The sequence below is a fragment of the Zalophus californianus genome, chromosome 1, assembly GCF_009762305.2.
Source record: "Zalophus californianus isolate mZalCal1 chromosome 1, mZalCal1.pri.v2, whole genome shotgun sequence".
NCBI lineage: Eukaryota > Metazoa > Chordata > Mammalia > Carnivora > Otariidae > Zalophus > Zalophus californianus.
Window position 1 is genome coordinate 197,147,919 of NC_045595.1, and position 21,651 is coordinate 197,169,569.

The following is a 21,651-nucleotide window of genomic DNA, read 5'->3' on the forward strand; positions in this document are numbered from 1 at the left end:
TTATATTTGTACATGTTTATACACGTAGAAAAAAGGACTGAACAGAGAAAACATGTCAAAGTGTTACATCTGGGGAGTCAAAGAGAACAGGGTTGTTTCTGCATACAATTTCTACTGTGAACAGCATAAGTTCTTTTAACCTTTAAGGAAAGTAATAAGTAAAAAATAATAATAATAATAATAAAGAGGAAAAAATAAACATCAGTATAAATCTTAGAGAGAAAAAAGAGTTAATCTTTTTTTTTTTTTAAAAAGATTTATTTATTTATTTTAGAGGGAGTACTCAAGGAAGGGGCGGGGCAGAGGCAGAGTGAGAGAAAGAATCCCAAGCAGACTCCACGCTGAGCACGGAGCCGGCACGCTGAGTACGGAGCCTGCACGCTGAGTACTGAGCCTGACACGGGGCTTGATCCCACAACCCCAAGATCATGACCTGAGCCAAAACCAAGAGGAGGACACCAGCCAAATGAGCCACCCTGGTGCCCCGACAGTTAATCTTTAGAAGCACACACAAATATTTCATAGAAAACTTTTATTTTAATTTACTATACATATTTAAATTTTAGGAAGTTACTAGGTCGATGCACTTTCCTCTGTAGGTTTAGTTTGATCTTCAGTTACCTGTAAATACATGAATACTTTAATTTTCTAATAATAACCACTTTTAGTTTTACCCTTAGCCCACCATTTTAAATCATTCCACAGTCCTCCTATAATGACCCTTGGTCTTTCTCCTTTATTAGTAATTATTATAGAAAGTTAAGCAGAAAAAGAAGAAAACGTACAAGGCCAGGTTCCCAATATAAATTATCAAGTAAGGTACAACAATTTCATTAAAAATATAATCTGAAGCATATAGCTAGGCTTCTCCAGTTTGTCATTTTATTTTTCAATTACAAAATGAAATCATTCATGTTAGAAAAATACCAGCAATGCTGTAACACAGTATTTTAAATCAACAGATTTTCTTGGGAGGTATAATTCTATTTTAAATATAGTATATTATGGGTTTAGCAGAAACAGGTATCTGTACATCCATATTTCTATTCTGTGTCACTCAAACACATCAAACAGCTAAACTTACTCCTCACCATCCCGACACCCACCACACCTCCACATTATCTATCTCAGTGAAGGTGTCCACGCCTGCCATTCGGGAATCCACGGTTCTCTTATGTGCATATTCAATCCACAGTCCTACTAATTCTACCCAAGTGGCTCTCACTGCCACACCTCAACTTGAGGATCTCACCACCTTCTACCCCTTTAACAGGGCTGCTGGGTTAAGTCACAGCTTTCTTCCACGCTGCTCCAGAGTAAGCTTTTAAACACGAATAGCTGACCCATAGTTTACTCCCTTTTTCAGATTCCCCAGTGACCCCCAATCACCTCCAGGAGGGGGATGTAAATTCTGTATTATGGAAGACAAGCCCTTCATATGCTATTTCCAACAGACTTTGTTGAACTCATCACCCACCCTACATAAGACTGTACGTCCAGATGGATCTTATACTCATCGCGCTCTCCATTCCTCCACCCCTCTAGGCAAGCAGCTTCCTCTGAGATATCCACCAACCCCTCCCCAAGCAAATTGTCTGCCGGGCCCACTTTAGTCATCCTCTCAAGCCAGCTTAAGCAACACCAATCCCTGGGAACCTCCTTTAACCAACCCGCCAGCCTGGTTTGGGTCCTTCGCTGTATGCCAGAACTCCACATGTACACCCAACTGTCTGCTTCCAAGTCTAGTCATCCGTTAAAGTAACTTCCCTGAGGCCAGTAAGTAGGTTTTGTTCATTTCTGTACCTACAGCTCCTGGCACCTAACAGACATCTCAATCAACGAACTGTATGTTTAACCTACTTTCTTCAAACAAACAAAATGGACAGAAGAAGGAAACCGAACCAGAATAAATGCTGCAAAAAAGCTACTCACTGATTCGTATTATATACTCTAGGCTACTTCCTCTACTGTTTTTCTACATTTATTATATACTCATTTCTTCTCTAGTTTCCTAATCTAAAATGATCATTATGGTGAAGGGGACTAAGAGCACACTAATCGTGATAAGCACTGAGAAATGCACAGAATTGATGAATCATTATATTGTATACCTGAAACTAATATAACACTGTATGTTAATCATACTTGAATATATATATATATAAATTAAAAATAAATAATAAAATGACTGTGACCAAAGAGACAAAATTATTCTATCCATTCAAAAATACTTTCTTTTCATGAGAAAATTACATGTAATCTTTACACAAGAACATTAGACTAAGTGCCTCAAAAATAAATTCTATCTGTAAATTCATTAATAAAGACTAGGTTTGTACATCATCATAAAAAATAACCAATAAATACTTACCAGGTAACCCATGTACCAAAGGTTGGGCTCAAAATTTGGCATGACACATACATAATAATCCCGGAATGGGTTAACAGACTGAATGTAAATGTACTAGCAAAAACAACTGGAAAACCATATGAGGAGGTATATAATCAAGTGGAGATTGTAAGAATGGATATTTGTTCAGAGATTACTTTGCAGCTTTAAAAAAAAAAGACCGCAAACTAAAAAAAAAAAAGAAGAGAAAAGAAAAAGTTTGATGTATGTTTGCAAGCTTGACTAGAGTGGAAAATTAGGATGACTAGGAAGGGTTCATGGCCAGATTACATGGAACAGCTATCAGATAATGTAAGTAAAGGATGAGCACTCAGCCTAGGAAAGAGTAAATAGGGATAGAATAGGTCAAGAAATATAATCATTCCTACTTGTGAAATCTAAATGCTAATGACACAGAATGAACTACAAAACACAAGTACTCAAATACTGTTTTTCAGGACATTTGCACATTTAATATGTCAACCAAAAGTCAAGGCATTTTTAAAATACATCTGACAAATCTTAACCTTTCAATGCTCATTTAGTTTACGAAAAAATTACCGAAGACCTAATTAACACCACTGGACCCACTAAGATCTATTACTACTATAAAGCAGTATTCTTATTCTTCTTCAAGTTCCACAGTTTCATTTCCATGATATTAACAAACAAAAACAGGAGAAATGCCAAATTACAACTCTTCTCTTGCCAAGATACTACTGGGGTCACCAACTATAACACCGCTTTAGCTACTGAGACAACTAGTTACTTTTTTCTTTCATTTTCTTTTCTTCCTTCTTTTATTTATTGTTGTGTTGTTGCCTGATTCCAATAAAAATTTCTTCATGGAACAGTACTCATTAGCTGTCAAAAAAACTTACCATTTTCCGAGATCTTCCCAACAGCTTATCCCAGATGGTAAAATGTGCCTTGAAAAGAAAAGATTCACTATGAATTAAATAAAGCAATAAAGTTAAAATAAAAGGAAATGAGTGTTATATAGGTTTTAAACAAAACAAATACATAAGTCAAGCAGTACTAATGAGGCTAAGCAGTTACAAAAGTAGATTCGAGTAGGGGGAAAGGTACTTTACGGGACAGCTGGTTTGTTTGGCATGTTAGAAAAACTGACGTAAGCACTGAAAATGCCATTCTTCCTCTTCTGTCCTTCCTAATCATTACCATCACACACAGCATTCCTTCTAATGGGAAGCAAAACTCTGCTCCACTTTCCCATGGGCTGCAGTTCTTTCCTTAAATAGCCATTTTCAACAAACTAGAAGTCATTCTTAAATCACTAGCAATCACAAGGAGAGGTTCATCAAGAACCAACGGTGACCAATGTTGACAGATGGTGACATCTTCACGCTGAAATGGCAGTTCTAGAGGATTTAGCAAATTACCCTAAAGAACAAGTAAAAACTAATGTAGAAAATAATAAAATCATAGAATCAATTTACTTAATCCTTAAAATTTTTATATAGTTGGGGATTCTCAGAATGCATAGATGAAAACTGTGTAAAATGCATTAAGGACCACATCAATTTTACTAAGTCATTTAAAGGTGATACTGAGGGATATAGGTGGGCCAGTGACTGCATCACACTGAATGACCTGGTAAAATCTATTATAAAAGGTAAAATTACTATATGCACGTGTAAGCCCTTCTGGAGAAAAGGGCAGTGTTGTATGTTTAAAAGGAAAACCACACCTGACTCCAGCAGAATGGACAGCTGGTGCAGACCCTACGGTGTGGCTGGAAGACCGTGGATGATGGAGAAAGTAGTGTGAGACGTCAGAGAGGCAGGCAGGGGCCAGATAATGTGGGGCTCTGTGAGACAAGATAACAGGGTTGGGATTTTTACAAGAAGCCCCTGGAATGTTTAGGGCAAAGGGATTACATGATCTGATTTGTATATGAAAAAAGTCCTTTTGGCTACTAAGCAGGGAATGTGCTTCAGGGGGGCACAGTGAAAGTGAGGAAGGGGTGAAGAGTAAAAGGGGCTTGGAAAGGGTGGTGGTAGCAGATGGGATGCTATGCAATGGAGGGACTCAGGGCATGTTTCAGAGTTAAGAGTTTAAATGCCTTGATGATGAACGGGATGGAGCATGGATGGGAGGGAAACAGAATCAAGGATTACCTCACAGCTAAGGAGATGATGGTGTCATTTACTGAAATGCAGAAAGCCAGGAAAGGAAACAGGTACGTGGAGAAAAATCAAATATGTCAAGGACAAATGCTAAAAAGTACAAAATGTTGATGAATGAGATGAAGGATTTAAATAAAAGATATACTATGTCCAAAGACTAGAAGATACAATTTAGTAAAGATGTCAATTCTCCCCAAATTGATATATAGGTTTAATACAATTCCTATCAAAGTCCCAGTAAGACTTGTCAATACAGAAAGATTATCCTAAAATTAAATGAAAAGGCAAAGGACCTAAAATAATTTAAGCAATTTTTTTAAATAATAATAACATGGGATGAATTATTCTACCTGATTTCAAGAACTGTTTACTGTTACAGTAATCAAGGCTGTGATACCAGCAGAAGGACAAACACACAAATCAATGGAACAGAATAGAGAACCCAGAAATAGAACCATACAGATACGGTTTTTAAAATGATTTTTAATAAGGGTACAAAAGTAACTTAATGGAGGAAGGACAGCCTCTTTAACAAATGATGCTGGAGCAATTTGACATGTATAGGCAAGGAAAATGAACTGCAACCTAAATCTCACACCTTATACAGAATTTAGCACAAAGTGGACCACAGACTTAAATATAAAACTATGAAACTATGAAACTTTTAGGGGGGAAAAAAAAGGAAGAAAATCTTTGGGATCTAGGTCCAGGCCAAGAATTATTTGAATTAACACCAAAAACATGATCCATAAACAGAAAAACTGATAAACTGGACTTCATCAAAATTAAAAACTTCTGATTTACAAAACTTCTGATCTTTTGTTAAGAGGATGAAAAGACAAACTACTGACAGAGAGAAAATATATGTGAACTACATACCTAACAAAAGACTAGTAGCCAGAATACACTAGGAAAAAAACTCTCAAAATTCAACGGTAAAAAAAACAAACAATCCAATTAGAACATAAGTAAAAAACATAAACAGACTTTTTGCCAAAAAAGACATACAAATGGCAAATAAACACATGGAAAGATGCTCAACACAATTAGCCAATAGGAAAATGCAAATTAAAACTACAGTGAGAAATCACTACAAGCCTATCATAATGGCTAAAAATAGTGACAATGTCAAATGCTGGCAATGATCAAAAAACTGATTACTCACACATTGCTGGTGGGAATGGTAAAATGGTACAGTCACTCTGGAAATAGGTTTGAGAGTTTCTTAAAAAACTAAGTACGTGCCTACCGTATGACCCAGCAATTGTACTCATGGGCATTTATCCCAGAGAAATGAAAACATATATTCACAAAAGCCTGTACACAAATGTTCATAGCAGCTTTACCCATAATAGCCAAAAAACTACAAACAACCCAAATATCCTTTAACAAGTGAATGGTTAAACAATACACAGTAGGTCCATACCACAGAATACTACACAGCAATAAAAAAGAACCAACTATTGATACACATAACAACTTCGATGAATCCTCAGAGAATTATGCTGAGAGAAAAAAGCCAATCCCCAAAGATTACATAATGTATGATCCCATCCATGACATTCTTGAAATGAAAATTTGTAGGAGCAGAGAACAGACTAGTAGTTGTCAGGGGTAAGGAGGTGGGGGTGGGGCAGAGGAGAGTGGATGTACCTATAAAGGGCCAACAGGTGAGGCCCTTGTAAAGAAATTGTACTGCATCCTCATTATGTCAATGTCCATAATCTGGCTGTGAAATCTACACAGATTTTGAATTATCTGAAAATCCGAAGCTGAATTAAAAAAAAAAAAGCATTAACAAGGGGTGGGAACAATATGGAAAATAACAGACTCTGGGTCATGAATAGATTAGGAAAATGAGGGAGGAGAGCCTGCCAAACCTAAATTCTCCAAAAGACATTCCAGAAGGGCTTACCAATATGCACTCCAATAATCCTCAATGCACCCTCCTCCCCTATACTAATTTGAAAAATTAAAATTACTATCTCAGTCTGATTCAACTTTTTCAACTAAATCAGTTTACATTCCGGGGAAAATTATTTTTATCATAAACCAGAATTTACAAAGTATTAGTGTCACACAACTTAATGAAAATTATAATGTATGTCCTTCAAATTGGTATAAAATCAAGACCAGACTCACACCCATGCCCAAACTGGACAACCTGAAACTTTAAGCTTTACTTACTCTTAAGTGTACAGGTAAAGACAGACCCTGGAATCTTCGTACAAGACTCAACGGGGTGGCTTGAAGATTGTGAACTGCTGACACTTCATACTGGAAACAAATACTTGTTCTTGGAATAAGAGGACCCTCACTCACATCAATGAAGTCACCAAATCTGATTTGATTTTAAAAACAAACAAATAAAACCTCAAAATCAAACCATTTACAGTAGTTTGGAAAAAATCTATTAATTCTCTTTGGGACAATGTCCCTAATCAAGAACATTCCATGTAGCTCTATTCAGTCTCTATTGCTCCTGACACAACAATCTCAAGTGAAGAGGCTAAAACTATGAAAATTAAAGTCAAGTGAACCTTGTTCTTTATTAGCACTGATATAACTTTATAGAGATCTTTAAGATCACTGAACACATCATGCTATCGAGTGAATCCAATGTCTAAAACTGATCACCTACAACCTTGTAACAACTCATTGTAATAGAGTTAGGAACTCAGCGTATACGACGGATTGTCCAAAGAGCAGCTTTGTAGAAGAAAAAAACTTAACTCTGAATCAAGAAAACATGAGGCTGAGAAAAAAGATACAGGTCACAAAGTCACTTCTGCATATGCATTATGCATTGTCATACCTCCCTCATCTCTGTATCAGAAAGCACATTCCCATTTTACTTACTTATAAGTAACGTAAGTAGTAATTAGTCAGTATTCATATTTGTACATACACATGAATTATGTTCAATTCATAGCAATGCATATTTTGCCCACTTTCAAAATTAACTTTTAAGAATCACATTTTTAAATAATGGTTTCAACTCTTGAAATGCAGAAATAAAAGTACAAACAATAAAATGAGGAACAGAAAACACAACTGCTCCTGAAGATAATTTAAATCTTCCAGTTACCACCATACCAAAATAATGAACAAAGCAACAGAAAACAAGGTAATAAGAATAACAAAATTCTTGGGTACAAATTCATCTTTTTCAGTCATACACTATATCCGGGTAACAATAAAGCTAAGTCTTCCTATAAATTAGCATGATAACCAATTTATTTTTACTTACCTGTGTAGCTTAACTATTCTCTCAGGGTTCTGAGATGCCTTCTCTTCTATGAAATCTGTTTTGTACCTAAAAAGCAGCAAAGAAAAAAAAAAGTTTTACTTCTAAATACACAAAAAGGAGTTTAAGGACCCCTCCCTTTCTCTTCCGCTTTAGCCATAGTTTTTTAAAGAGGGGTTTACACTTGGAGCTTCCCCTTCACACCTCACGTGCTTCAGTCTGGCCACAGCCTCACGACTCTCCCAAACTGTTCTCCCCAAAGCCCTAGGTACCTCCCTGGTTTGAACATAGCGGACACCTTCCTGTCCGTATTTCCACTGCTCACGCCCGTCTCTCCAAGTGCTCTCGTCCACCAGCTTCCTTGACACTCCCTACTGCTTGTTATTTTAACTCTCTGGCCACTCTTCCCCTTCCCCACCCTTCGGGGGACCCGCCCTACAGCCTCTTTTCACCAAGCATCCTCCCTGGGCTAGCTCCTTGACATGCACAGCTTTAATTCCCACTTCTGCGTTCCTCTCTCCCCACAGTTCAGCTTCTAATCCACATCCCTCTTCTGAGCCCTGAACTGAAACCCTCCTGAACATCTACTAGACTGTTCCACAAGTATCTTACACTCTGCAAGTCTCTAACAGAACAAAAACTTACTCCTTCTTTTCCCACCAAATGTATTCTTATTCCTGAGTTTCCTAGCTTAGTAAAGGACACCACCAACCACCCACATGTCTGAGTGAAAAACTTCATAGATTTCCATGATTCCTGCTTCTCCTGCCACACCCCCTCCATCCAATTCATTGCCAAGTCATGTCAATTCTACTGCCTAAATGTTTCTCAAATCTACCCAATCCTGTCACTACAGTTAATAGCACAGACGGAACTGCACAGCCCAGGTTCAAATCATAACTTTACCACTCACTACTAAGAACCCTCTTTATCCCAAAGCTAAACAAATATTAGGTGGGTGTATGGCAAGGTTGGGAAGCATTAGTTCACAGGAAAACATCTACTGACTGCCACACCCCTTCTGCCAAAGCCCCCCATACATTTTTTTTTTAAAGATTTTATTTATTTATTATTTGACAGAGAGACACAGTGAGAGAGGGAATACAAGCAGGGGGAGTGGGAGAGGGAGAAGCCAGGCTTCCCACTGAACAGGGAGCCTAATGCGGGGCTTGATCCCAGGACCCGGGGATCATGACCTGAGCTGAAGGCAGACGCTTAACGACTGAGCCACCCAGGTGCCCCAACCCCCCATACATTATTAGGGCAGCCAGTTCCCTTAAATATTTGTCCCTCTTGACCCACCTCTAAGAGATGCACCTGTCCCCTGGGAGTCAAAGCCACTCAAGGCTCCCCGTGCAGCAGAAAGGCCCAATCAGTGATCTACCTTCAACCATCCAAAATTCTCTGTCCCCTCAAACTTGTCCCCAAACCATCCCTACACCTCCTTCCATACATTCAATGTGGAAAGTGGGATGGAGGGAATGGGAAATCTCGTGGAATGAACATCTAGAGTACACTACGGTAGCTATGGAGCACTTAAATGTAATTAGCCCTAACTGAAATGTGCCTTAAGAGTAAACTACACCAGGGCGCCTGGGTGGCTCAGTTGGTTAAGCGACTGCCTTCGGCTCAGGTCATGATCCTGGAGTCCCGGGATCGAGTCCCGCATCGGGCTCCCCGCTCAGCGGGGAGTCTGCTTCTCCCTCTGACCCTCCCCCCTCTCATGTGCTCTCTCTCTCTCATTCTCGCTCTCTCAATAAATAAATAAAATCTTAAAAAAAAAAAAAAAAAGAGTAAACTACACCAGACTATAAAATAACATCAATTTTGTAATATTGGTTACATGCTGAAATAACATTTTAGATAAACTGTTCAAATAAAATGTATTATTAAAATTAACTTCAACTTTTCTTTTGACCTTTTTAATGTAGCTACTAGAAAATCTAGTTATATAGATGGCTTACATTATTTCTCTATTGGACAGCACGACCCTAGAACTGTAGCACAGGAAGTGTCTTGATATGTTTTAATAATACAAGGAATTTTCTTATAGTATCAATGGTGGTTTGGTTCTACAGAACTATCTGCAGTCCAGTTCAGTTAAACTAGTACATTCCTACTGCTTTCTAAGTACACTGGTTCTAGGATATGTGAAATATTATAAACTATCCCTATGAGAACTTACATTTCAATTTATAAATACCTAAAGAAATTCCAATCTATAACCTTGAACCATTTGCAGGGACGTATTCTGTCTTCAGAATCTAGTATCCATGTTATTTTTTTGCAATGCAGATTTCCCTACTTAATTCTAATTTGAATTAGATTAATATTAAAATATAGTTTACTTTGTTACAATTAGTAGAAGTGAGAAAGGGAACTGAGGACCCAGGGAGGATTTAAAACGTTGGCAAAGAAAATCCACCAGATGGATACTTCTGGTGCAGAAGACTAAGCCCTGGCTGTGTGAATGTTTTATTTTGGCGGTTAGCTCCCTCCAGAGCACTGGCATTCTCCATCTCACTCCTGTCATTTCAAGAGTAGGAGGGTGAGAAGGAAAGACTGCCCAATGAACAAAATAATACGGTTCCGTGTATGCTATCACCTGATGATGGGAGGAAAAAGGGGAAACACACCTTGGGGTTGCTGTGAACTAAAGGACTTCTCTGGCCAAAGAAACAGAAAAGTAAGACAAACAGAATTATCGAAGGCGGGGGTAGGTTTTTTTCTCTGTGAAATATATTATGAGATGAACCAAAGTAAATAGGCTAGTACAGAAAAAGAGATCTTAGATATACATCAGATATAAAGATTCTTAAGAGCTGAATTGTCTTCATTACATATAACTTTGGGAGGTTGAATCTCACTTCCAAGGACGCCAACACTTACTTGTTGTGCTGAAATATTTCTAATGCCACTTTTGCTTCCACTTCCAGAGTTTCAAATGGAAGGTCTTTATAAATTAAAGTGTGAGCATCTTTCGTGAGGGAACGTAGGTTCTCCTTCAAAATAAAAGTATTAACTTTTTGTAACAATTGACTTAAAAGCATTTCTCCATAAGGCAGATAAAATTGTATGCTAAATATTATAAATCCAACTAAAAGAAAAAGCAAAAGCAAATCTGTTAGGAAAGAAAGTTATTAATTTATAACAATTAAATATTTAGACCATAAAAGGTAGGGTTAGCAATTTATCTCAACTCTACAAACTATGAAACTTGTAATTTACTTGTAATTATTAGCCTATAATAATTATTAAAAATAATCCTACAAAGAAATCTTAATAAACATTTTATCCAAATTATACAACCTTATAGTTTATTAAAACGTGATGCAATTTAAAATGCTAATAAAGGGGTGCCTGGGTGGCTCAGTCATTAAGCGTCTGCCTTTGGCTCAGGTCGTGATCCCAGGGTCCTGGGCTCGAGCCCCACGTCGAGCTCCCTGCTCCGCGGGAGGCCTGCTTCTCCCTCTACCAGTCCCCTTGTTTGTGTTCCCTCTCTCTATGTCTCTCTCTGTCAACTAAATAAATAAAATCTTTAAAAAAAAATGCTAATAAAAAGAAAGATACAAAAATGTGCTTACATTGTGAGTAAAACTAAGCTTTTTTAAATGAACAGGGAAAAAAATTATTGTTTATGTCATTCAAAACGTTTTACCAGGAAATGTAATGCCATCATTTGCCCTGCCCAAAATACAGCATACATCTAATATTAAAAATTCCTGTTTAATGAAAAGTCATTTTTATGCAATTAAAATGATTGATTAGTACACATTAACAATATTTATGAGACTTCTAATAAACACTGTAATTGAGTTTTCATATTATAAATCATTACTAATACAGAAAAGACCAAGCACTGTTACGCAAGTAATTTCTGTAATAAAATTCTTTCCATAAGCTTCCTATTAGATTTTTTTTGCATGAAATGACTCTTCTCCATTCTAAAGGGACAATTTATTATATAACAAATCCACATTCATGATTTTATACAACTGTTACTTGAATGTAACTCTCCACCACTTTTTCTAAATGGTCCACCCAACCCCATGGTGCCTGCAATTAGCTAGTACACTTCCTTTTTTATTTAAAGTTTTGTATTTAGGGCGCCTGGGTGGCTCAGTCGTTAAGCGTCTGCCTTCGGCTCAGGTCATGGTCCCAGGGTCCTGGGATCAAGCCCCACCTTGGGCTCCCTGCTCGGCGGGAAGCCTGCTTCTCCCTCTGCCACTCCCCCTGCCTGTGTTCCCTCTCTCACTGTGTCTCTCTGTCAAATAAATAAATAAAATCTTAAAAAAAAAAAAGTTTTGTATTTAAAAAAAGGAAAAGGAGGCAGCAAGTTTCACAGATAATGAGAACTGAATCTTGATCTCATTAGTTTTTACTTAATTCCCCCAACAAAGTGAGAATCCTTTCTTAAATTTGAGGGCATATCTGAAAAAGAACTTACACTGACACAAGTTCAGAGTTCACAAAGAGTTCCAATACCTTCCCTGCATTCCCCCCCTTTCTTTCCTACATCTCTTCCCTCTCCCCTCTCTCCCTTTCTCTCTTTGTTCCTTCCTCATACCCTCCTCTCTCCTGATCTTAAGCAATTTGAGCAGGATTATAAAAGAAATAACTTCCAAAACCAGAATTTAAACCTGGATCTGTACTGACTCCAAAATTTTGCAATAAGGAACTACAATATTTCACTAAATCTAAAATGTACCACTAAGGAAAAAACACTACCAATTATAACATGCTATCTACCGTAAGACACATTTTTTTCCAGAGATAATAAAATGTGAAAAAAAATGTACACAGTAGCATTGATAAAATGGTATGGTACATCACCTTTCCTTTTCTGATCTCCAGACTTCCAATCTGGAGGACATACAGTTTTGCTTAAGAATCAGGCATTTGCCTCTTCTCCCCAGTGATAAGTGAATTTCTAGGCCTGACGTTTGAAAGTGATCAGCACACCCTCCTGACAGGGCATCTGATCTAGAACTTCCTTGTTAGCCAGGTGCTACCCAACTGCGGGACCAACAAGGAGAACACTTACTACGCAATCAGGTCATTCACCAAGAGTCTAGTTTGTTGCTATTTGCGTTAGCTTCCTCGAAGTCTGCTTCTTAATTCACTCTGTCCTCTACCCCTATCCCTCCTCCCAAGGTGACCTCTGTATGTAGAGAGACCTCACAGTATGCAACAGGCTAAAATGGTTTAGGGCAGTGGTTTTCACATTGTGCTCGGAGGATCCAAGAAATAAGGCTCCAGGCTTCCCACCACCACAACAACCAAGATGATTAAGCTTCTGTATTTTATATTCTGGGCATCTTGAAAACCACTATCTTAAGAAATAGAATGAACAGTATACCAGGAAGAAAGTACTTCAAGCAGAACAGAAAGCTTCCATACAACCGACCACACAGTGAATACCCCCATTATCTGCCTTTATCTTGAATTCACTGAAAAAGCAACAACACAGGTAGGTATGTAGGTATGTAAGTAGGGTCTTTTAAATTAAATATTCTCAACATGCAGTATCACTCAACAATATAGGAATCATTCTAACAACGAAAGGTACAGGTTCTAAAATTAATATTCCAAACACTATACTTACTTTTGTCGGCATCCACTCATCAAGTCGCTTATCCAGAACTACATCATAGCAGAAGGCTCCACAGATTACTGTAAATCCAACCAAAATGAAAGGCAAAGTCAAATCTGTTATGGTAGAGGGACTTACTGGCAACAATGGAATATTTAGACCATAAAACGAAGGGCCAGCAATCTCTCTCAACTCTACAAATTATAAAACTGTAACCATTATCCCAGCTCTTGACAGAGTTCTACCAACTTTCCCCACCCAAAAAACTAACTCACCTTTTGTAAACCCAAAATCACTAGTATGTTTTTAAACATTCATGTTTTCTTCCAGAATATCACTATAGAGATTTCAAATAGTTACTAGACATAAAAATTCCAAAAGCATGAGATATTTAATATGTAGATGAATGACTAAATGGATATAAAATGCTGAATTTCCTTTTCAATGTCTTCTAAACTTCTTCATTTTTGTTGTTTTGCTCTTCTTAGAATCATTCATTGAGCTTTTTAAATATTTTTGGTATATATACTTCTATATTTTTTAAAAAATTACAAATGTGATCTTAGTGTACATACTGATGCAAAATCCTAGTTTTACCAAAATTACAAAGAGTGTGTGTGAACTCTTCCATCTCCCCAAAATGGTTCCTCTCCAGAGTCATAGACATTTCTGGTGAAATGGTGCCACCTAAACATAGCTTTCTCCAGAATTCTATTTATACTCTCATTTCCTCCTCCTTCACACATTTGATTTTGAAATACATGCTTAAAGTGGTGGGAAACAAATACCGAGACAATATAATTATGTGAAATTCATATTCAAGAGAAACATTCTCCTCGAATTCCATTATGTAATTACTGACCTCCAATAATTCAGTAAGACGGATTTTGTTACCCATTATAAAAGGAACATATGTATGACAGTAATTTATAGTATATAAAATTAGACATAAGCTCAAAAAAAAAAAGAAGCTCTATAAAATATCAAAAATAGGTACCAAGGGGTGCCTGGGTGGCTCAGTTGGTTAAGCGACTGCCTTCGGCTCAGGTCATGATCCTGGAGTCCCAGGATCGAGTCCCGCATCGGGCTCCCTGTTGAGCAGGGAGTCTGCTTCTCCTTCTGACCCTCCCCCCTCTGATGCTCTACCTCATTATCTCTCTCAAATAAATAAATAAAATATTTTAAAAAAAAATAGGTACCAAACTACTCAAGGATTACAAAAATATGTGTGCATATGTGTGTGTGTGTGTACCTTACCAGGAACTTCGGGAGCTCTAACCAAACTGACCACATATTCATCTTTGAATGCCCTCTCTATCACACAGCCCATCATCATGGCACAAGAACGCCAATAAGCCTAGAAAAATAAAATACACACAAACATAATACACATTAAGATTCACTAACATTTCTTCAGTATTAAAATTTAGGTTAACTTTTGCCTTAGGAACTATTTGTCCATCCTCAGCATGTAGCAAGTGAACATCAGGCCATGACATTACCTCTCCCAAGCAAAAAGCACAAAAGAATGAAGCACCAACTTGTGCTGTTAGCGGTGTTTCTGTGCAAGATATCACACACTATAATGTTTGTCAAACAACAGATAGTTTTCCTATTTGGTAGCAACTTTATCTTTAATCCAAAATAAAGGTTAACAAACTTGTGCTAAAATTAAAAAAAAAAAAAATGTATTACTATAAACCTGTTTATACCACATATAACAGAGAGGGAAAAACAACTTTTAAGAATTTATGACTCCTACCCTCTGCCTAAGATCACACAGCAATCACTCAAGTTATTCATATTTACAGCAAAGCAACCTCACTATGAACTGGGCTTTCATTTTACCAGCACATTTGACCCATAGGCATGCCTAATATGGCTATCCATGCAATGACCTGATCAGAGTCATAAAGAGAAACACAAGTCCAGCACCAGACCTGCCCATCTTATGTCCCATACTGGACTATAACTGGGCACTTGAACTTCATAAGCTCTTCTCCACATCTGGAGACTAAAAAAGTGGGCTTACTTGGTTGTGTGCAGCAGAAACCGCTCCAGGATGTAGTCTACAGAACCACATAAACATACACTAACAATAAGTACAAACCCCGGCCTTGAAGGCAAGTAGCAAAATGCACCTCCTCGGGCGCCTGGGTGGCTCAGTCGTTGGGCATCTGCCTTCGGCTCAGGTCATGATCCCAGGGTCCTGGGATCGAGCCCCACATCGGGCTCCCTGCTCCGTGGAAAGCCTGCTTCTCCCTCTCCCACTCCCCCTGCTTCTGTTCCCTCTCTCGCTGTGTCTCTCTCTGTCAAATAAATAAATAAAATCTTAAAAAAAAAATGCACCTCCTCATCTATCCTACCTCAATGTTTTTAATGTCTGTTGAACTCCAGAGGCGGAATGCCTAGATTAAAATCCAGGGTCCACTATTTCCTAAACTGGTAAGCTTGGTCAAGTTACTGAACCTCTCTTTGCTTCAGTTTATTTATCTGGAAAACGGGAATTATAGTATCCATTTTTATGGGATTTTTATGAAGAGTAAATGAGTTAATATCTATAAATCAACCAAGATAGTGCCTGATACATAATTAATCCTTGATGTGAGCTAGTATTATCGCATCTATCATTTTCTTGCTTAAGTGTTTCATTTCCAGATGTATTTATTGAATACCTGTTGTATGTAAGTCAAGGACTAGGTCCAACAACGGACATGATTGCTGTCTTAACAGAGCCAAGAATCCAATGCATTCAACGGTTCATATTGCAAGGCAATATTAAAATGTTGTATCTAGAGACATTAGCCAGGTGCGATGAGGCCCTAAAGAAAGGAGGGATTCATTCTGACAAGATCCCACAGAGCAGGTAGCGCTTTAACTGAACTACAAAAGAGAAACAGGATTTTAACAGGGAGGAAAGAAAACACCCAGAGTTGAAGAAGAACATCAGGAAAAGCCAGGAGGCCAACACAGCCTAAACCATTAGTGACCAAGTCCTCTAATGTGGCCAGAGCAAAGAGGAAGTGGAAAGCTGCCGTGAAAGTGAAGCTCGAAAGCCAGGCTGGTGTCAGATCACACAGGGCCTGGAAAGGGACAGGAATAACTTTCAGGTCATTCCTGAAAGTTACCAGGTAGGGAAAAAAGTGACACAATCCTTGGTCATGTCACTTAATAAAACTCCTAGTATTAAGACTTTCGTATTAAAAATGGGGGCAGAAGGCAGAGTTAAAAAGTTACTGAAATAATCCAATGATGATCAAAGGCTGAATTCAAGCAATAGAGGGAATGAAATACAGAGAGTGATCAATAAATGTTAGTAGAACAAAGACATGAATATAAAAGAGAAGTCATATAGTTTTCCCAAACCAAAATACAAGTTCAAGGATTTTTTGAACTGTGAAAATGCTTAATCTAACAAGCAAAACATTGATTATCTAGTACAACACTTGACCTTGGCCATATTTGCCCATTTCAGGCTCTGTAGCAAATGGATTTTAATAAATAAAAAAAGAAGAAGAAGAAGAGAACTAGGGGGGAAGAAAAGAACATAGAGGCAGAAATACCTTATTCACTTCTCCTGGATCACGATCTTTGAAAGTAAGAAATTCAATTTCACAGGATTTGGTCAAAGGTTTATACATGTCCCAAGGCTGTCCGTCCACAAGAGCCAGAATGGACTTCCTGCAGTACCACTCACTTAAATCTAGGAATTTAAAATAGATCGAAGGTCTAAATCTGACAAAACCCAAAGTGAAAAGTTACATGTTTAAGTGCTACATTAAGAAATAAAACAACAGAAAAGCAAGATTCTGCAATGACTTCCTTCAGGAGAAAAAAGTCTTACATCTTACATCTATAACTAATAAAAAAAAAAATAATACCCAACACATCCAATGTATTCTTAACAATATTGCCCAAACCATTTACAAAAATCATTAAGGCTAAGTCTAATTTCAAATTAATCTGTCAATTATTAAGTAGTAAAACAATTTTCCAGGAGCGACACTTAAATATTAAGAGAGCAGCATCATGGATATATTTGGATATGTGCACACACAACTTAAAAGAGAAAATATATAAATATACATCCATAGTAAATCTGGTCTAAATGGGTTTGGGGTCTTGCTCCCAAACCACCTCTTACTTCCCTAACATGGCCTGTTCAAGTTAAATACCGAAAACAGTTTTTAATTATCAGTATGAATTCACATATAAGCCAATCAGCTCTGGTCTGTTCTCTGAGCAGAATGCAAGTGCAACTCCAACCCTGATTAGATGTTTTTCAAGTATACAGCTAGTGGTCAAACCACAGGCACAGGGTCTAAATAAGTTCCATACAGAGGGGATCAGATTTGTTTTTGTTCACTCATTTGTATATCCAGAACCTAGTACCACGCCTGTAGCATAGTAAGTACTCAAAAGTGTACTGAATGATCAAAGGTATGAATGATAAGCAAGTGTCAACACAGGAGTCATGCTGAGGTTGCTCATAGGCTTCATCTCTACGTGTGAAACGTATAAAACTCCTTAAGGACCTGTGCTTTGTCTTAACTTCCTCTGTAATCTTAATGCCCATCACACAGCAAAGAAATGTTCACAAAACAAGTAAACAATGATCATAAGTACTAATTCAAGTACCCAAGTAAAGGCAGATCCAGAGCAATACACTAGCTTAATCTTTTAACTAAAACTGTTAATTACTTAAATGGAATCATTACTGAGTTTTCCAAAAGTTTAAACGATGCAGCTAGTCACATATATGAGTGAGCATGCTGGCGTACAGATCTATGTTGGAAGCTTTCTAAATTTCAATATTACCAGTTCTATCAAAGCTACTTTAAAAGCATTTTGATCAAAAATAATCTATAAAGAGGCCCTGTTTCCTTCATTCACACACCGAATCACACAGAGGGCACAGTTATCTCCTTTAAATATGAACCCAACACATACTTTGACCCTCATCACATTCACCCCATGCACATTTCCACTTACACATTTACTACACACACGTGAGTATGAACAAAAACAAAACACACAAGGAGGCAAGTGGTAAGCAGATAAGATTTAAGGCAGGCCATAAAGAGCTAGAAAGGAAAAGGAGGCCCAAAAAGCTGGTCATCCAAGGCTAGGGCAGTCCCTCTACCCAAAATTGCTTTGATGGGAACCATCACCCCAGAGTGCTGTCTAAAAAGGGCAAGGGCACTAGTAACACCTCTTCCTCCTTGTGCCTGAAACAGTTACAGCACCCCAAACCCAGCCAGATTCAAGCAAGTCCCGGGACAACCTGTGCATGACAGGACCAGTGTTTCAAGACCCACAGGACCCTCAAGAGCTAAAGACAGCGAACAGAGAGTAAGAAGCTCTGTAAAGGAGAACTTCTCCAAGTTCAGGGAGCAATGACCAAATCTTGCCTCCTCTGAACCATTCCTTCCGTATAGCTTATGTAAAACAGTCAAAACTGGATCCTGATTTGCTACTTACGCATAGCACAACTAGAGGGAGTTGAAATGTTTTTATTCATCACAAAGATTGTGCCAGGGTCGGTTTTCCCAACGTGTTTAACTTCGATCTTCTCAGTGCGAGGAGTTAATGATAACTGCCTGTTCTTCTCTTTATTAAAGAGATCATTCTGCATTTCTATCAGTTCTGTCAGTGACAGCCGAGAAGCTGGCGAGGTTGCTATCAATCCTGGGTAGAAGTGACAAGAAATAGCAACAGTGAAAGAATGCCTAACACAGCCCGCACCATGTTCCTACAAGGAAAGAATGGGAGGCAACAGAACTGTAAAACGCCGCTGGCCAAGATGCACTCAAGAGATCAACTTCAACCGCTTTCTAAGATTAATAATTAAAACGCCAACGGAAAAAACCGCAGCTAGCCCAGATCCACACCTTTCAACTTTGCTCTTTCCCCATCAGATCTGTATTGCCCACCGATTTTCTGTCGTATTCCAATCTGTGCTTTACAGTAAGAGGCAAAAAGTAGCCAGGAAATAGAGTCAAAGTCAGACCAGTCATTGGGAAGGTGAGCAAAGTTGTCGCTTTCTAAGACCTTGGGGACAAGAAAGCTCCAGGGGACTGGAGCTCCCTCGCCAAAACGAACAATACCTAAAGCGAGAAATGCCGAGCTTACTTGCCAAACCCTAAATCACAGAGGATTTGACAAAGCCAGTACGAGTACTCCAACGGGAAAATAAGGACATGCTTGCACCGGGACGCGGGCTCCTTCCCAGAGGGGCCCTGAGCTCCTCCCGCGGCCCCGTGCCCCCTGCGCCCCCAGATTTGGACCCTCAGGCCGGGAGGGGGCGTCCGCCACAGCCGGGACCGAAAGACCCTCCTCCGCCCTTAGCCCCGTTGGACCTCCCAGGACCCGCCTCAGGCCCCATATGAGCAGACAATCCTTCAAGCCTCGCTTTCCGTCCCCACCGCCGCCGAAACTCACTCCAGCGAGCCCGGCCACCTGGGGCGGCCCGCCAGAGGCGCAGCGCCCACATCCCCAGAGCCATTGCCTCCTTCGCCGCCGTAGGAACCGCCTCGCGCAGGTCCTCTCTTGCCCTCCTCCCCGGAAACTCTGAGCACGCACCCTGCGTTCCGTAGAACAGTTTTGTTCCGGTCCCGACGCTCGGGCCGCGCGCCGCCACTAGGGGTGCGCGTTTGCGCCTCGATGAAGATTAGTGGCGGGAGGTTCCGCGTCAGGAGCTGGGGTACGTTCCAGGGGTGCGGAGGGTGACCCGTCCGCCACCCCCGGGGGCTCTGCAGGGAAACACACTTCCTCTTTGGAGTCGCACAGTTCGGACGGCTCCATCACCCGCTTGCCTCCGCGGGTTCGAGCCCAAAGAGCTGGGCGAAACCCTTGCTTCCCGCAAAGAATATTTCTGGGGAGAAAAACTGGGGAAAGACGACTTCGGTTGACTCTTGCTTTCGTGGTCAGCCCGGCGGGTCACGCTGATGACATCTTAACTCTCTGTTTTGCAAGGGTGAGTTCTTAGGTGGGCGGAGGGGCCTGTGCCAGGGTTCTCCATTTATTAGGCCATTGAAGGGAACTCTATAAGCCATAGAGCTCTTTAGAAATTAAATTAGTTGATGTAGTGTTTGGAGAATAGAGAGAGCATGTTAAAGGCTCGTGATGCTCGCAGGCCCATCTAGGGACCCAGAGACAGCGGGTACCGCAGGACCAGCCTCTCGAGAGGATCCCTGGCTGTGTGCAGGATAGAAATCAAACGCGAGCCAGCAGGAGGGGAAAGCAGAGTTTGTTGAAGGTCTAGAGAGAGTGCAGATACAGAGAGAACGGAAAAGAGAGAGCCTCGTCTTTGCTTGGGGCCTGGGAGTTTTTATCGAGGACCATGGTGTCCTTGTAGGCATCCAGGAACCAGTTAGAACAAAGATGAGGGCTCAGGCCTTATTTCTTTGAGCCAGGGGGGTCTTGGTGTCCAGATATGTAGCTCTGGTTGTCTGGAATACCATATGATCGCTTCCTCTCCATTCTCACCAGAATAGGATAGAATAGAATAGATGTTACCTATTCTAAAGAAATCATTCACTCCTTGTCCCTTACAAAGAGGACACACACTATTTGTATTATAAGACGTGTAAAGTGGGGGTGCAGGTCCTAGCAAGAACAGAAGCAGGAAAGGGAGCAGAAAGCAGATTTTTATGGAGTCCTTCAGTTTCCCTGTCTCACTGGGGTGGAATTTTTGTCTCTTATCCCAAGGGGCCAGAGTAGTGCATTGCGCACAGTAGGCACTCAATAGAATGTGCTGAATGATTGACTGCCTTTGCGGGAAGTTCCAGCGCAGCGTCTAACTCCTTTGCCATAACAGCATGTTATTGCTATCGAAGCAAGCATAACCTAGGTGAGGTATGATAATGATTTTTATTCAAAGTTGTCGAATGCTGTGGCTTTACTTGAGCCGTTAAATTTACAAATTAAGCCCGTGGCCTTTCCTCCTCCGCTCCGACTTGCAATGGGAACACAGTGCCTCCAGGGGGCGGCACCGGCTAGAGAACAAATACTAGGCATTGTTTCCCGCCCTCCCCGCCCCCCCCTCAACCCCATGCCTTTCCCTGGGGAATTGGGTGAAATGTGGTCAGGAAGTAGACTTCCAGCTTTAAGATAAATCAGTACTGGAGAGGTAATGTCCAACATGATGACTATAAGTAACAATATGGTATATTTGAAAGTTGCTAAAAATATAAATCCTCAAAGTTCTCATCACAATCTCTGTGAAGCAACGGATACTAACTTACTGTGGTAATCCTTGTGCAATATGCAT

At 39.6% G+C, this 21,651-nt stretch overlaps 1 protein-coding gene across 1 annotated transcript; it reads right to left on the bottom strand.

The window, feature by feature from the left end:
• Window positions 1-470: 470 nt before the first annotated feature.
• Window positions 471-19,938, bottom strand: MRPL39 (mitochondrial ribosomal protein L39). Its single transcript, XM_027587294.1, has 10 exons — window positions 19,821-19,938; window positions 18,861-19,067; window positions 16,943-17,082; window positions 14,637-14,736; window positions 13,392-13,459; window positions 10,676-10,788; window positions 7,790-7,855; window positions 6,727-6,880; window positions 3,271-3,318; window positions 471-621 (listed from the first exon to the last, which is right to left on the bottom strand). The coding sequence occupies exons 1-10, from the start codon at window positions 19,882-19,884 to the stop codon at window positions 574-576; spliced, it is 1,008 nt and encodes a 335-aa protein (XP_027443095.1). The 5' UTR covers window positions 19,885-19,938; the 3' UTR covers window positions 471-573.
• Window positions 19,939-21,651: the final 1,713 nt, after the last annotated feature.